The sequence below is a fragment of the Papaver somniferum genome, chromosome 5, assembly GCF_003573695.1.
Source record: "Papaver somniferum cultivar HN1 chromosome 5, ASM357369v1, whole genome shotgun sequence".
NCBI lineage: Eukaryota > Viridiplantae > Streptophyta > Magnoliopsida > Ranunculales > Papaveraceae > Papaver > Papaver somniferum.
In genome coordinates, this window is record NC_039362.1 from 164,889,712 (window position 1) to 164,907,625 (window position 17,914).

Genomic DNA, 17,914 nt, shown 5'->3' on the forward strand with positions numbered 1-17,914 from the left:
TTACACACATGCATTTAGGACTGTAAAATGATAAAAATAAATACATGTACGGGTGGATGTGGAGGTGGATGGGGAAAATGGCTTTGTGAAGCCATAACATGCTGGGAATCACTATTTTTTGGATCTAACAGGGTTCTTCGAGCTCTTTTCTGCTTGGTAGTGGCTGTTTCTAAAGCGCCCTTTTTCTTCTTATTAGTCTATGTCTCTAAACCGCTTTGTGGCCTTTTGGAGCTAACACCTACTTCTTTTTCTTTGATTTTTATTCCCCTCACATTACCATTATCACCGTGGATGGGTACAACTACACTTGGCTCTTCTAGATTATTGGTCGTTGGCAACATTGCTTGTGAATTTTCTTTAGTTGTTATTCCTCTGAGAATGTCGTCAACCTTTGCTAGTGTGTTGTTAAATCCTGACAAAGCAATTTCATATGCTTCACTTGACTCTGATGCTCTTGTCGCCAACTGAACGTGTAGTCTACGCAACTCTCTGTAACGTTTTATTATATCTCCTTTGGGGTCATTTACAGTGGTAGCTATTGGACTTATTTTTACACTGTCGGATTTCACATCTTTCGTCCACCTTTTTAAAATGTACTGAGTAGGAATACTTTTAATGTTGTGCAGGGACAAAACTTTTAGAACATGTGAACACAAGATGCCTGCGAATTCAAATTTCCTGCAGCTACAAGAGATGTTATTATTTTCCATATCAAAGATGACTGTTCGGTGATATTCTTGCGCATGAGGAATAACTCCATATTTTCTAACTGTCGTACTAGTGTCGCCAAGGTAATTCACGGTACAATCATGAGCTCTACATAATTGTTTCTGAAATAATTTCAAAACCTCATGTGTATATACGATTGCTGCATGTTTTAAAATCTTTACCGGAAATGAAAGTGCAGGGAAGCTCTGGCTTGCTTTGAAGTCTGCTTTTAACTCTTCATAACGACGATCATCAACTAGCCCTTCAAAACGATGAAAAAACGCAACATATCATACTTGTAGTTGACATATTTTTTTACCAAACTGTTCAAGCTTTCACTTCGTTGGGTGGTGGTGATTTCAGCACTAAAGGTATTTCTTCCATAAACCAAAGCCCATTTTTCTTTTATATTGAATAATATGCTCAACCATTCATTATCTTGGAGCTTATATTTCTCAAGCATATTTTTCCAAGCATCTATAAATTCTTTTTCCTCCTCGTAATCATATACACAGTTGCTAAATTCCTTAGCGAAGTTATCGAATTTTTCAAAAACATGGCTAAGATGTTTAGCTGCATTTTGAAATATATGCCAAATGCATAACCGATGGGTTGTTTCCGGCCACTCCGATGCTAAAGCTTTTGCCATTGCAGCATCCTGATCAGTAAAAATACTCTTTGGTTTCTTCCCGGACATGGTTTTAGCAAAAATGTCAAACAACCACTCAAAAGTCTCTGCAGTTTCATCATACAGAAGTGCAGCACCAAATATGACTGATTGCTTATGATGGTTAACTCCAACAAACATCGCAAAAGGTTTTCCTTCTTTGTTTTTATTAAAAGTGGTATCAAAACAAACCACGTCGCCAAAATAATCATAGTCTACCATCGTTCTGGCATCAACCCAAAATATATTAGTTATTAAATCCTCTTTATCCACTTGTATGGCATAGAAAAAATTTGGATCAGTCAATTTCTTCTTTTGCAGATATTCTAATACACCTCCCGTATCTCCTGTTTTCATTTCTCTTGTTCGCTTGGTGCGCAAATAATTTTTATAGTCAAGTGGAATAAATCCAAGATGTTCCCGACCGCCTGCTTGTCTACTCATAAATTCTACTGTTTCTTTAGGATTTATTCCAGACCTATCCGCCATTTCGGCTTGAGCTATATTTATAGCACTCATTTTCCTATGAGATCTAAAAAGATGTGTGTTCGAAGGACTAGATGTAACATGTGTATGATTAGGAATAAACTCAATGACACGATACATATCACCATTTGAAACACAACTGATTTTCATCCTAGCTAGACACTCGAACCTTGTTTCTGCACGGTGAGACTTGACATCGGCGGCATCACGAGTATCTACATCACTACATCACGTTTACCTTCAGCATGACAAACAAATAGTCTATCTTTCAATTTCTTATTGCTAAAGAAATGGGATTTACTTTTTCTCACACTAAACCCAAAATAGAATGCATATGTATTATAAAAAGTGTAGGCTTTGTCTTCTGTTTCAAACTCCATTCCTAGTACTCCATACTCCATTCCCATTCCATTCCCATTCCCCATAATAATATCAAAACCGATATTTGCCCCTTTCCTCCTGTTATTCTTGGATCACATATTAATAAAATTTCAATGCGTGCGTTGACGTATGCCGATTTAGAAATTCTCAATCTACAGTTCCCAGACGGGCTAGTGAGACCTGCAAGAAAACCCTAACTCTGCAATCGTAATTACACAGGTTCGTCTTCTTCGATTCACTTATTTCTCAGCTTTGCAATTCAATTCCTTTCTCAGATCCTCGTAAATACAAATACTTCATAGATAAGTTCGAGAAATTTGTTGTTTAAAACCTTAAGAAAAACAAAAACAAAACCCTAGAATTCAACAAATTATGGATATGCAAATTGTGCAAAGAGGTTTAGATTTTTCTAGGAGAAGAAAAAAATGGTTATTGTTACTTGCTGCGTTTGGTGTAACTGGGTACGGGGCTTATAAGGTTTATTACTTGCCATCTGTTGTTAAGAAAAGAAAGAGATTGTGGAAACTCATTGAAGCCTTAATTTCTGTTGTCGAAGTAGTTTCTGATTCATCTGAGATTATTGGGGTTGTTTCTAAGGATGTAAAACAGTTTCTTCAGTCTGATTCTGATGAAATTCCCACAAGTTTGAAACAAATTTCGAAAATTGCAAAATCAAAAGAGTTTTTGGAATCTTTGATCAGGGTTACTCAAGGGTTGACTGTGGGGATTTTGAGAGGGTACAAGTTTGAGAGTAAAAATGATGGTGAGTCGCAATCAGGTTCTGAATTTACGGATAGGATTATGGATAAAGTTTTCTCAGCTGCTGGTACTGGTTTTGCATCTGTTGTTGTTGGTAGCTTTGCGAGGAATTTGGTCATGGCTTTTTATTCTGATGACGAATCTGGAGGTTCCAAGACTGATATGGATTATCAATCTACACCACAATGGGTAAATGTTGTTTGCAGTGATAAATGCAAAGATCTTATAGCTGATAGCATTCAGTTGTTTGTAAGTACAGCAGTTGCTGTTTATCTCGAAAAAACTGAGAATATTAACTTTTATGATGAGGTCTTCACTGGGATGACAAACCCTAAGCATGAAACAAAAGTTAGAGACGTATTGGTTACTCTCTGCAATGGAGCTGTGGAGACACTAATCAGAACATCTCACCAAGTGATGACAACGTCGGATTCGAATTCAAATTCGAACATGGGTTCTAGCTCTGTGTCATCGCGAATTGATAGAAGTGAAGGTCCGAGTATGTATGGGAATGAGGATTTATACAGAGAAGCAATGATGAGAGATTTGGAAGAAAAAAATTCGTCTCAGGGTATTGAAAACAGTGGATGGTTCGGTAAGGTGTCATCTACATTGGCGGTTCCAAAGAATAGGAAGTTGGTTCTTGACGTAACTGGAAGAGTGACATTTGAAACAGTTAGATCCTTCCTGGATTTCCTGATGCGGAAAACATTGGATGGTGTCAAAAGAAGCTTTGATGTTGTTCATGTGGAGATTGTTGAGAGGGGTTTAGATGTGATGAGATATATTAGTGCAAAGTCTGCTCTTATTGTTACTGTATGCTTTGCTTTTTGTCTGCATCTCGTCGGCGGTGCCAGGGTATTGCTGCCAGCCTCACCATACTCATATTGACTGACACGGTGGATTAGCGTCCAGAAATTTCAGGTTCTCCGACTTGCCTCGCGGCAAGAAGGTTAAAGTTCTATTTTATGTGTATTCGAATGCTCACCTGTGCTTGTGATGGTAAAAACAGAGGGCAATATTATTTAGGAGGTGAATCAAATTCTTTGCTCAAGATTGTACATTAAATACCTATAGACTAGAAAACTATGCATATTGAGCATGCTTAAATTTCAGATTTGTAATCTGTACGTCTTTATATTGATAAATGATAATGGTGACCTCTCAATTATATGAGTCAATGGTGCGTCTGTTATATTCTTCTTGTAGTGTTTTCTATGGTTAAATGACTTGTTATACTGCATCCGTATATTAGGCGCTTTGTGCTCTTTTTGAACTTGGATTTAGTCGATTGTTTCTGTAAATATTGTTTTGATCTCGAGAGTGGACATTGTTAATCCCTTGGGAATTCCCTTACTGCAGAAAATGAACGTGTACGTCTGATAGATTATGTTATCTAGAGCTAATGTATACACTAGTTTTTTGCTTTCAAGGTCACATGGTATGACATATCTGTAAACGGCAAACGCATGAATTTGAGTCGGAGATCCCTTTATTGTTCTTTTTGCTTAGGATTGACATGGAGATCTTTGAAGAATCTGAAGTAGGTTTTCTTCAAGATTCTTTGAAGGGGGGCAAATTGTCAGTAAGCTTTTGAAGGAAACATTTTGCTGATAACCAAGCTTTTATATTTGTAAATTGTCAATAAAGAGGATACCAACTCTTCACATTCATTGGTTGTCTTCTTAAGGGGTAACGACATAGCGGGTTCTTGCAGAATCCAGTCATAAACGGTGTACAAATCTAGGTAAGGAGTTACGAACCAACAGTGTTTATATGGATCCAGGTGAGGGTTTAATTTTGATCCAGCGTTTGCCATCTCTACAAAGAGCCTGCACTGCCAAGGCCTTCCTATTGTAGGTGAAGGTTACTTCTCCGTAGGGCCACAAGATGGAACCAAGTGCATCTGAAGTTCTTTAACAGAAGGGCGATCCTGAGACAGACAGGTGCATCCAAATTTCTTATTTTTGTACTCCATTAATTGTCCGTGTCAAGCTTCCTATCTTCCAGGTTGTCTTTCTCCTTCTTACTACATGTTTTTCCTCTAATTATGCGTGATGATACAGGAGCTTTCTTGGGCGATACAGCCTGTAAACAAGGTCAAGGAATGTGAATCAAGCTGTAGCTTTGGTGCTGCTTAAACCTTTGCAGTGGGTCGAAGAGTTGGGGCTTTCTCAGGTAATCATTGAACAAGGTAATTTAGCTGTTGTCAAAAGTCGTAATGGTTTGTCTAACTTCCAATGGTGAGACCATGGTCTGTTAAGTAGAGTGTCAGGTTATCCTTAGGAGTCTTTCCTTTTGTACTGTTTCTTTTCTAAGAACATGATTGCAGCCAGGCTGCTGACAGGCTTGCCAAAGCTGCTAGAATATTAGATCTCAGGTTCGATGGGATTATCCACCTAACCTGTCCTCTCATGTGCTAAGCCAAGATATTCAAGAAACTGTGTTTCCTTCTGTAACGTTTCTTTTCAAAGAACATGTTTGCATCCAGGCTGACAGGCTTGCCAAAGCTGCTGGAACTAGTATTAGGTTGCAGGTTTGGTGGGAGGATTCACCTAGTCTGTTCTGTCATGTACTGAGCCAAGATATTCAAGAAACTATATAATCTCCTTTGATACAATGATATACCTTGTTGTTTTGCTTAAAAATACATAAAAATAGTATAGGCTACTCAAAGACATGTGCTCCCTGATACACAGAGCAGAACAAATAATGGACTGGACATCAATCTAAAGCTTTTCGAGTACTTCCACAAGTTACGTTATCCGTAATTCTATGGAATTGTATAGGTGTTTAAGTAAAAAATATCAACGGCGTCTTTTATTTCACATAGGTCTTCGTGATCCAAGTTGGAATTTGTAATCACTTCTGAGTTCTGACTGCTCATTACATTTTCACTATTACTTCCAGTATTTGCTGTACTTGGCCGTCTTCATCCAATTTTTAATAGAATATTAACAACTTAACATCCTACACTCCTACTGAAACAAATGTAATTAATGGCTTAGTTTAACGTTTCTTATTTGTTCGAGGATACTTTATTAGAAAGATTACGAACTGATCTTGTTTTATTTCAAAGTACGTTTAAATTTTAACTTGTTATCTGGCCATGGCCGCTTGTCATAGCACTAAAATATAAAGAAACATATCCTGAAAAGTTAGCTACAAGACGAGGATCAGCTTGGAAGATCAATATGGGGTTCGTGCGTTTGAGCTACCAAGATTGATCCCCAAAGAACCGTCAACACAGTGATTTGTTTCTTTTTTGTCAAGTCGATCATTGACGGGTCAATAATTGTCAACCAGAGGACCACACGCTTTCAATATCAAGTAATGGTGTCGAACTCTCTCGGTAGGCGGTACCCTTTATCATTGTCAGGTTAGAGATAACCGGATAACGCTGCAAATGTGTACATGGCCGAATAAACTTTCTAGGAACTTTGAAACCGTCAAAGTCTGGCTAGACATATCCAAAGTGACTCGATGAGCAGTAAACTCTAACTAGTGACAACCACTAACTTCCAGCAACAGCATTTCCTCAAAACAGTTTTTGTTGTAATAGTCCGTTTGTCTTGGTATTCAAATGTCAAACTTCATACGTACATATGATGATTACTACTACTTGATTTTTCAATTTTATTGCTTAAAGGAAACAAAAAGATCAATTTGTTTGCATAAGTTGTATACGGATACTCGTCAAATGAATGTGAATGTGCCCATCCTTGAATTGATGGGTTAAACCATTTGCTGAATAAGCTGTAGGTCTTCGATTCCTTTGAAGCTTGGAGCTTGCTCCTGCCAACCGGGGCAGCACTATAATAGTTTTGCCTAATGTTAACTGTTTACACTACCAAAAAAAAGAATTGGAGATTTTGCCTCAAAGTACTCCGTCTAGTATTTGTGTAATTTCTCTCAAAATATTCGACATTTTACTGCGTTAATCTTTAAACTACGTCGAGTCAGGAAGATCAAAATACATTAAAAAAAACGCAAATTTTTAAACAAAAATATAAGTCCTCAAAAGGTGGATCATTTTATGAAACATCTCACTTTTCTGACGAGTATAATCGACCACGAGCACGAGGAGATTGATACCCTAAATGAAAATACAAATACAAGTTCCAACACGAAAGCTAAAGTTTTCGAACAAACAACCTCGGCTCCGCTGGAATATATTAACACCAAAATCAACGATTTTCGGGTGAAAAAGACATTTAAATATAGATTAGATACTGTTTAAATTGTCAAAATTTTAAAAATGGTCGGATGTAACCAGTTTCATCGTTTCCATTTTCAAATATTTTTTTTTTATTTTTAATTTAAACAGGATGTATCTAGTTTCATCCTAAATTTAAGCTGGGATGAATCCAATTTCATCCTTACTATTTCTTTTTTTATCCATTTCATCCGAACTATTTTTTACTCGTCCATTTAAATCGTAATTTAAAAATATTATTTTTTTTTATCCAATATTTTTTTTTTTATCCATTTCATCCGAACTATTTTTTACTCGTCCATTTAAATCGTAATTTAAAAATATTTGGACAAATAACCCATTTTCCGTTTTCAATACAGTTCTGTGTTCGTCTTTGATAATGATCATATATGTTGATGTTGTCGACTTTACGTACCATCCAACATTTTTCTGAATTTCCACGAAAGTCTTAACCCGTGGCCGTGGGTATCCTCTACTCCACAGAATAATGTTGGTTTGGTGCATATCCATTTTATTGCTTTCTATAACGTGTCACACTACATTCCACTCCTCTGTTATCACTAATTAAAATTAAATAAATGCTCGACAATAGTCTCAACCTCCACATAGTTCTCATTTTAGGTGCTACTAGCTCACTGGTTTGTCGACAGGCTGGACGACTTCTGGGAATATTGTTCACCTGAGCCTGTTAACAATGACTTGGTCTATACAGGAACGTGAAACCGCTATAGTAAACTATATCATCATATGACATGCAGCTAGCTAGATGGCTTCATGAGTATCCAGTTTACGTTTCAATTACAGGACCGAATAATCATAAGTGGGTGCAAATTTAAGGAAAATCTCTAGTAAGATTTTTGATGTGTGTGTAGAATGTAGAGTGTTCATCATCATACATTATCATTAGTATATTGTTTAATTACGTTCACCATCATCAAAATAAAGTACACTTCACGTAAAGCAATAAAGACTTTACTCAAATTTTACTTAAAATTAATTAATTTTATTAACAAAGAGCTTATAATATAGAATGATCTAACTTGATCTGTTCAAAAATTACTTCCTGTAATCCTAGTGATTAATTAGTTCCTAACTTATGAACCTGACTAGCTAATACTAGTAAAAGAAAATGAAAGTTTATCGAAAGAAAGAAAACTGAAAATTAATCCTTTTTCTTCTGGGTGTAGATATAATCAGTGTGAGCAATAAGTGTTCTTCTCATTAAGCACTCATCTCCTCCAACTCCTTCACAATTTGTTTCCTCATTAACATCTTCTTGATCACCATCAGCCTAATAAATAAAGAAACCCACGTTAATTAACTAAAAGAAAATAAATTAATTCCATTACCCCAAGGATATCAAAATCTTGAATGATATTTTCATTACTAACTCAGCAAGATATATAAGATATGTTTCAGAACATACCTGATGTTGGTTATTCAATGGAGATGAATCATTCGGATGAACAGGTTCTGGACGAGCAGTAGAAGCACCGAGAGACATGAAAAGAAGTAGGGAAATCAAGAATAACGTTTTGCTCAGTCTAGACATTTTTTTATTAACTTGATCGATCTTCAATATCAGAGTGTCACTGCTGTTACAACTTATGAATAAATATAATTTGATTGCAGAGGGAGAAGAAGAAGAGACTAGTAGAGAGTCAAAATAGGACGTGTGAACTGTGGGGGAGACTAAAAGAGGAATCAGTCTTATATAGTACGGAGTGCATACAAAGCTGACGGCACATTTCCTTTTTACAAATTATTATTATTGTACTTTTTCATTTCTGAGCATCTTTTCTTTTTTTAAATTTTTTTTTAGCTTATACTCAAACCTGTGTACAGATTTATATAGTTCAGCCTAAACGGAAACTCATGCAACAGACGGTATAAGGCTATTACAAATGTTACCAAATTTTACGGGACAGACGGTGTCAAACAAATACCGCCGGTACTAAGCAAGAACCATTGTAAGCAATTCATGCAACACTCAAATTGACAAATACAATGCTTGGATAAGAGTCTAGCTATGCGTGAAAGTACGACACATATCACAAAGGCTACCACATGTATCTAATCTTTTTCTTTCTCTTACAATTGTGTGTTTCTCATAAATAAGGCCTTAAAATTAAATTAAATTTAGGAAAAAAGAAAAGAAAAGGGGACGAATTATTGAGGTTTTGATGAGAGAATTGATAAAGGAAGAAAGTCCTCGTTGATATCGCCTGGGATTCGTTTCACATGTGTCTTCAAACAATGATACTACTTGTTAGCTGTTGTCGACCTCTTGTTGAGTTTCACATGATGATGGATTAGATTTTTTTCAAGTCACCACTTTCTTCTAGGTTTGACAGTATTCCGGGCAACATGTGTCAACGCATAGTTGACTCATTTCTGGATCATCCTTTATTAATAATAGAATTTCTTATTTGCATCAATGAAGGACTGAGGAGGAGAAATCAAATCTTATCTTATCATAACGCCTGCGTAGAACTCTGAGACCGGAAGGCATTCTTAGTATACTTTGGACAGAGCCGGTCCTGAGTCTAGAAGCGCCCTGTGCGAAAAATTTTTGCAGGGCCTTTTATAAGGTTAACGCAAATGATAACTCTTAATGTCCACCTACATGCACAAAAATACCCAAAGCAAACTCAAAATATATAATCATGGGCAGGTGCATGCGGCAATAATAAGATAAAGATTCAAAAAGTATTGATGGTATGGAGCTGAAAAGTATAACAAGAACAAGTAGTCAGCCTAGTGAATTAAGGAACTTAATTATCTCACCCATGTCACTCGTTCGAGTCTTAACAGAGGCAAATATTTTTTTTCTTTTTTTTTGATACGTTGGCTTACTGTGCTTGGAGGGGAAAGTGAGTATACATCATAGATCCATAGGGAAAAAGGCCTCATGCAGAGCTGGGCCCTGTGCGGTCGCACACCCTGTACACCCTCAGTCCCGGCTCTGACTTTGGATTCCAACAAGATAACAACCCTGGACTAGAGTGTCAACTGAGAATCATGCAAGAATCTAATCATTATATATAACTTCACATCAAAAATAATCATGTTGGCCGAATATCCACCGGTGAAGCTCGCTAAAGGGATGGGGGTTTTGCAATATCATGAAAATACGTCGCATAAGTATTATGAGTACGGAATTGATTAAGCCTAGTAATCAAAGGTTAACATGAACGCTCATTCCCTATATATAGGATTATGGCTTGAATCCGTACGAGAGCAACCATGTCGTACGTCACCTTCAACTTAATGGTTTCATCCAATTTTTCAGCCTGGATATTTCAGAAGTGCTAACGTGCATGGAATTTTTTTTTTGGAAATTTATCTGCTGTTCTTTTGATAGACAACAACTTGGTCTAATTAAGCTTTTGCTGAAGAAGGACAATCCTGCTAACACTTAATGCCGGACATGCTAAATCACAGAGCACATAGGATAGTTAACAACTTAAACAATCATAACTCCAAGTGGTACATCTTTGCTACACAAAGGCTAGCCATGATGTACAATTTTCAAGCTGTCAAATCTCTACATTTATCTTTATTCAAGACATCATAATGGAGAATAGTTCAGTAAAAATTGGAAAAATGAAAAGAAATGTTTTGCAACTTTTTTCTTTTTTCTTTTTTGTGCATAGAGAAAACCACTTGAGTTGATGTATTGAATGTTAAGATGTCTGCTGCTTAATGGCGGCACCTATGTCTGTCCTTTCTGCCAAAATACGAAATAATGGTACATATGTCAACGCGTTTCATAACTATTGTCTGGAGTGGTTGTTCTAGAAACATGGAATAAATATGCATGGACATTTTTGGTTCGGCCGTTTGAAGATGCAACTTACTTTGGGAAGAAGATATCTGACTGTCACCTTTAATTCTTTCACCTTCCACCCACTCTCAACCAAACGCGAGTGATGGACATCCAAGTCTATGTGATTTATTCCACATGTAGGTTTGTCTGTACTAACTCAAGAATATCCGTCTTTGTATATCGTATGATGGAATTGTTGTGTCAATATTGACTATGACTATCTAACTCAAGAATTTGTCGAAAACTCCAGCTTCACATATAGGTATCTTTTCTATATGTGAGAGATATTAGACGGGAGTCAAATGCACTTTCTAAGGTGGGTTCAATCTTCCTAAGGGAAAGGGTGGTGTATTAGAAGTTCAAAAGATAAAAGAATGCGGTATTAGTTTAAGATCATTTGCTGATCTCAATCATTCACTGGCAGCTAAATTTACATGGAGATTCCTAAATGATTATGAATTTATGAGTCATGACTCTTTTGGTGTAAACTGTACACCGCGAAGTACATTAAAGAAGGTCCATCTAAATTCTAAAATGAAAAGAGACCTCACATGTATATGTCCATTTAGGTCTAATGGGCTAGTATCATGTATGTCAAGCAAAATCTCAAGTTCATACTCTAGAATGCATGTAACTTAGTTAAGTACCTCTTTAGGAGCATATAATCGTTGAGTTGCTCCCTCGAGCCTATAAATATGTAATGCTAGCCTCAAAGCTAAGGACACTTGAAGATTCTATTAATGACAAGCAAGTTATCTCTCTTGGATCTCCTTTCTTGTATTTTAGCTTAATAGTATACTAAGATGTGACCCGTGCCATAACATCACGGGTTTTGGTATGTTCTTGCTAGCGCCGAATAATAGCTTCTTGATGTATCTGACTCTTATCCTATTAGTGTATAATTTTGTTTTTTGATACATGGGTCCGACTTATCTTAGTTGTAACGAACTTAGTATGATCTTGATAAGGTGAGTTATATAATTGGGTGTTGTGGAAATGGTCTCGTGAGTTAATTTTCATCGTCAATTGTAAACAGTTTTAAGGTGGTATATAAATGATTTTTATGGGTGTTTTAATCACGAAGAGAAATTAATGTTAAAAGAACCGTCCATGAGTTAAAAGATATGATCATAAGCACTAAAAGTATCGCTTGATGTTATAAATCATTCAACTTTGATTCATTGCAATGGGGGAATCATAGGACAGGTTGTGATGTTGGTTGTATACATGCCCCCGTGTTTTCCTCTGATTATAAAAACCCAAGAACAGACAGGCCCAGTATAAATAAAGTCTTAACCGAAACAACACATCCTATATCACATATAATCAATTGAGTCTGTTCTTTGCTGTACAATGTACACTACGTATCTTCTGGTATTATGTTTTGCTAGTCTTTGTTGAGTTTTCTTTTCTCCCGTTTACAGTTTCAAAATCGGAAATGCTATTCAACTTCCTATTATCCACCTCCCTACAATCTAAACTCCATATTAAGGGAATGGTGAACCCACCTGAACCTGAATGCGGATCTCGATAGAGATGTAGGGCTTAGATTAGAGGGAGGTGAATAACATTTCCGTTTCAAAGTATAAAAAACCAATAACGCGTGGAATTTTAGGAGACCATTCCACTCCAATCCAAAGTTGTATATCTAAAACGCACAGGAAATTTCATTGTAACAAATCTGATGAAGTACAGTTAACAATCCTTTATGGAATCATTCTCACACCGTCCAAGCAGTTGTGTGGTGTCGACGTGGGCGTCCACATCATAGTACATAATATATAGTAAAAATTGTACCCTTAAGGTTAATTTCAAAGAAAGAAATAGCAGTAACCCGCAGTTTTTGAACAACTTTAAAATTTCTATATCGCGCAATGAGATACAAAAAACATGATTAATTTTTTTTTCTAAACAACATGCTTGAGTTTTGCAGTAACCAGGATGAATAATTCTGGCTTTCAGGGAATCAGAGGACTAAGAAAGTGTACTGCCAACATCTATTTATTGCCAAACAGAGGCCAAAAAAATGTTATTTCTACCAAATCTCTGTAGTATGGGATAAAAAGAAACAACTCGCGAGCTAATCAATGAACTCCACCTTCAAGGGGATGAAGCTTGTTAAGAAGACCAAAGATTAAGCATCTGCAACAACCAATAACAGAAAACAAAAAATTAAGTATATGCAACGACGAAAAACATAAACACCGAGTTTCCCTACACTACCAAAACATTAATATAGATGATAAAATTGGTTTGCCCCCATTGGTTGTATTAAAACATAAAGCCATAGACCTTCGTGTTTAACGTCACCAGGATATCTCTAAAGTGATATTTTGATAGTTCACGTGAATTGGTTGACCCATGAAACAATGTAATAGATCATAAGTGGTCCAGTTTATATAGGAAAAAACAAAAATAAAAATGACAACTTACTAATGGAAGGACTAAAAATTGCTCAGACAAAACCAATCTGAAGGTATCTGATTAAGTCCTCCAGATAATCGGCCATGTTTGCAGGTCTCAAATCTTTATCTTCAAAAAATTTCATTATAAAATCGAAAATACAAATAAACAATGTAAGAAAATTAGAACACTTCCTACAAATAAAATTGGAGGTAACACCAATTATTGAACAACCATAAACGGTAATTAGAAGAGGGTTAATTATTTACCAATCATGATCAATTTTAAGCAAATACCAAATACTCGAGTGGGCTTTGAGAGCCACCGAAAGATTGATTGTATTCCATTCGATGACTTTGCATTAAAACCATCAACAAATCATCAACAACATATGATACACTTTATATAAATAATATAAGAAATCCTTCATATTATCCTTCATATTTGCTTGTAGACTTTGTCTCAGAACTTTTTGTAATTGATAATCAACCATCCTATTTGAAAATAAATTATGTGTTCCAAATTATATAACACGAATCTTTAGAATCAATTAAATAAAAACATTTGAACTTAGACGCTACCAGTCAAAAAATATCCTTGCATCATGAAACAAATTAAACTAAATGTGAAAATACTGAATGCAAGTTCAATTCGTCACCAACCTGTAAACTCTATAAATTTCCAAGCCATCTAAGAGAAACTAGATATGCCACATGTTTATATTCTCGACTGCTTTTTATCTGTTACCTCCAACCACTGAAAGCGCTTCATACCCCTTACAAAGAAGGAAAATAAACATTTTTTAAGAAAAAAAATTTAAATAATTAATGTGCCTTCGTTTGTTTGTTTAACTCTCCCTTACTGCCTTCGTTTTCTCTTTTGGTTTTTCATCCAGTTTGGCTTTGTCCAAGCTTTCTTCCTGTTTTGTTTTTTTCTTTGGTGGTTGGTTGGGTTGCCTCTTTGGCTTTCCCTCATGTTCTAATAAATCTTTCTTTATCGCGCAAAAGAGAAAAAGATAGATTATCAAACGACAAAAGAAGTATATACATGTCACAACTGATAAAAACGCTTTTTTTTTCCGAAAGATTATTTCCATTGTAACGCTGAGAGCCAGCACGTTCAATCTCATCAAATACACATCAAGCACACACCAACATGGACTAACATTTGATGAGGAAGATATAGAAAATCCTAGATCCTTTTAATTAAACACATGATCGGTAAAGCATCATATTCCAAATCTGACTCGAAGGTAGTTACAGTTCACAATTTTTATAGACTAACAGACTTTTGAAATGATAAACATAAACAACGATTGGTAGATAAAATTACATGTCCAAATTGTAGATATCATTGTCACTAAATATTATTTCCATTGTAACGCTGAGAGCCAGCACGTTCAATCTCATCAAATACACATCAAGCACACACCAACATGGACTAACATTTGATGAGGAGGATATAGGAAATCCTAGATCCTTTTAATTAAACACATGATCAATAAAGCATCATATTCCAAATCTGACTCGAAGGTAGTTACAGTTCACAATTTTTATAAACTAAATGACTAATTTGAAATGATAAACATAAACAATGATTGATAGATAAACTTACATGTTGTAATGAGATCAAATATTTACTGCATAATTTTTGTAACCTAATTTTTTTTAAACATAGATTATTAAAATCGAAACTGTATGAATAACCAAAGAAAATTCAAAGAAATTCAATTCACAATAAAACAATTCAATAATCAAATTAAAACTAAGCCCTAAATTATTATCCTCTGGCATGATCGATGGCGGAAATACCTGATTAGAATACTTTTTTTTGTATGGATGAGAAACAGATTCGATCAAAGAAAGAGGAGTACTCAACAACGCTAATGAGTGAGAAATAAAACCCCCAGTAAGCTGATCGTGTAAGGTTTTTCCTTCACGTGTAAGTGTCATCATTAAGAAAAAGAGAAATGACTTTGGCCTTCAATGAGAATTAACACCAAAAAATAAATGAGAGATTTGGGTGAGTAAGTGCAAGCACGGCTTTGAAGGGAGGTGATTGAATACTCTTATCTGTAAATCACCGTACAATTATGGTCAGATTGAATCAGGTCCATCCTTTATATGTCCAAATTGTAGATATTATTGGATCGATCACAACCGTCTTTTATGTATCTAAACTCTGGATAACCGTCGATATGGTAAAACACCATTGTCCCTTATAATATAGATTTATCTATTTGGTTAATTTTAAGCAACTACATTTCGGTGCCGGCTAAAGGAACTCTCGACTTAAACTTATGCAATTGGGAAAAAAGATATTTAACTGTGTTTTCGGTTAAATTTCTCCTTACTGGTCTCTATATATTTTTTTTACTCTTCTAATTTATACTTCGTGAAATGACGAGGACACTAAGCACACCAATATCTTTTCGACATCAACCTATGCAAGACACACCTTGTGTGATCAATACATACATGAATTGTCAAGGAGATTACTTAAACAAGGTTTACACTTGGTATATAACGTAAGTTTGAAACTGAACCAATATACCGGATCAAACTAAGTGTTAATTAACGTATAATACCATTACTTTAATTATAACTATAACAATAATTATATAGCGGAAAGTAAAGTAAAGGCGCACACCAATATTTTATTAATGAGAACAACTGCAAGGCAGAAAAACCCTAGGACCTATTCCAGTTTTGAAAACTCTCGTAATTAAGCATTTATACAAATTCACTACCACAACTTCTTATAATAACTACTCCTAGTTGGTCAGTTCCTTCAGTATCTCTGCGCTTACAACCAATTTGGTCTACAACGTGAATCCAAGATAAGGTTCACTATCTCAAATCCCTTCACCTGCTGTGACGATTTCAGCAACTCAACTCCTTTGGATCATAATCCGAAACAGTAAGGTACTAACTGTTTCAGTAACCTCTCTTTCAGTCGCAAGAAATAAATGAGAGATATATTAAGTACAAAGGTCCTTCCGTTTAATCAATACCAAATTCTTTGTTGGTCGCAGATCAACTATGACAAAGACTACCGAAATAATCAATCTTAATTCACAAACTATCAAAGTAGATCTCAAAGATAAAACAACCAGATAAATTGTCAATCTATACAATAAGCTTTGATGTTAATCAAGACAAATATCTTGTCGGATCCCAATCAATCAAGTGTGCAAGAAGTATCACAAAGATCAGACCACCAAAAAGAATTTTTTTTATCTTCAATCTTCAAAATACCTTCACAAACAACTTGATTACCATTAATGATCGATCATACATAGAATGAAGTATGTTACAATGGATTATCACTAGTCATATCTTCAGATCTTGAATCAATAAAGCAGATCTGAAACCGTCGAAACTTGAACTAGTTCGAGCGACCTTATATAAGAAGAGAAGGATCACATAAACAAACTAAACATATCAAGATGGAACTTCACCGAATCAAATAATAATCCAAAACTAAAATAACAATACGATTTAGTTTTCCACCAAAGGTACTACTAAAAGCTTCTTGATCGCACATAAAACTTCAAACAAAGAAAAAGTAAGAGATTTCACCTAATTAGGATACTTTTCTCTCTCAATGAGCATTTTAAATAATACTGCTAACGTATGCTTCATATACAAACGGTTAGGCAATGTGTTCTGGGATGAGTTTGTACGAATACAAGCTCTACTATTTATAATATAAAGACCAAGGCTTGTTTGGACAATAAAGAATTGTCAAATCCTAAAAACCTAAAAATATACAATATTATTATATTTTTGATTTGATTGTCTTCCAACTGTGATCCAACATTCATACCGAAATCTCTCTTGGATGATAACTAATATTAGTTAGCATATAATAAATACTTTTTTAATATATCAACAAGAGATATGATATCCCGTGGGATATGGAAAACATATAATTCTAAATATCTAAAAGATGCTAGAATATTTCAGTTTTAGGATCTCGCCTTGAGTATCAAGGAAAATACTTGGACATTAAGTAAGAAGATTTTAGCAAATGTTCAAAACACTAAGTCGACATTGAGAACTTTGCTTTATCCAAATAAATTCTTCGATAGCTATGCAAACCATGAGATACTAGACAAACCGAAAATACATATTTTGGTTAAATAAGGATCGATCCTACTAAAGATACACATGATCGGTCCTATTAGAGATCCTTGGGACTAGTCCTAGTATAGATCCTTTGTAAGGGATCAGTCCTACTAGAGATACTTAGGAGCGGTCCTAGTAAAGATCCTTGTTTAAGGCATTGGCCCTAGAATAGATCCTTTGAACGGTTTTCAACTATGAAACAACTTTCACAAGTCTACTTCCTTAAACCATGTAAACATAGTTTTCTATGTATGGAATCAACACCAAAGTCCAACACCATAAATGAAAGCGAATTACCAAATACTGTTATGTCGAATCTATGAAGACAAATAGAT

General features: G+C 35.3%; 3 protein-coding genes across 3 annotated transcripts; 1 reads left to right on the plus strand and 2 right to left on the minus strand.

Annotated features, from left to right (window-relative positions):
- Positions 1 to 197: 197 nt before the first annotated feature.
- On the minus strand, positions 198 to 2,286 carry LOC113279981 (protein FAR1-RELATED SEQUENCE 5-like). The gene is made up of 3 exons (XM_026528612.1): positions 2,163 to 2,286; positions 1,033 to 2,076; positions 198 to 970 (listed from the first exon to the last, which is right to left on the minus strand). The coding sequence occupies exons 1-3, from the start codon at positions 2,284 to 2,286 to the stop codon at positions 198 to 200; spliced, it is 1,941 nt and encodes a 646-aa protein (XP_026384397.1).
- Positions 2,210 to 4,177, plus strand: LOC113283527 (protein PHLOEM PROTEIN 2-LIKE A10-like). Its single transcript, XM_026532818.1, has one exon. It carries the CDS (start codon positions 2,615 to 2,617, stop codon positions 3,890 to 3,892), a length of 1,278 nt encoding a protein of 425 aa, XP_026388603.1. The 5' UTR covers positions 2,210 to 2,614; the 3' UTR covers positions 3,893 to 4,177.
- A 3,976-nt stretch (positions 4,178 to 8,153) lies between these two features.
- LOC113278070 (phytosulfokines-like) lies at positions 8,154 to 9,080 on the minus strand. The gene is made up of 2 exons (XM_026527005.1): positions 8,644 to 9,080; positions 8,154 to 8,508 (listed from the first exon to the last, which is right to left on the minus strand). The coding sequence occupies exons 1-2, from the start codon at positions 8,767 to 8,769 to the stop codon at positions 8,380 to 8,382; spliced, it is 255 nt and encodes an 84-aa protein (XP_026382790.1). The 5' UTR covers positions 8,770 to 9,080; the 3' UTR covers positions 8,154 to 8,379.
- Between the last annotated feature and the right edge of the window lie 8,834 nt (positions 9,081 to 17,914).

What these genes read in the sequence shown, in the direction of transcription:
- LOC113279981 (XM_026528612.1), bottom strand. Translation starts at nt 2,286, where the DNA reads ATGGGGAATGGGAATGGAATGGGAATGGAGTATGGAGTACTAGGAATG. An exon ending in TGGGTTTAGTGTGAGAAAAA is followed by an intron (nt 2,077 to 2,162) that starts GTAAATCCCATT and finishes GTAGTGATGTAG; the next exon opens with ATACTCGTGATGCCGCCGAT. An exon ending in ACGAAGTGAAAGCTTGAACA is followed by an intron (nt 971 to 1,032) that starts GTTTGGTAAAAA and finishes ATCGTTTTGAAG; the next exon opens with GGCTAGTTGATGATCGTCGT.
- LOC113283527 (XM_026532818.1), top strand. Translation starts at nt 2,615, where the DNA reads ATGGATATGCAAATTGTGCAAAGAGGTTTAGATTTTTCTAGGAGAAGA.
- LOC113278070 (XM_026527005.1), bottom strand. Translation starts at nt 8,769, where the DNA reads ATGTCTAGACTGAGCAAAACGTTATTCTTGATTTCCCTACTTCTTTTC. An exon ending in CATTGAATAACCAACATCAG is followed by an intron (nt 8,509 to 8,643) that starts GTATGTTCTGAA and finishes TTTATTTATTAG; the next exon opens with GCTGATGGTGATCAAGAAGA.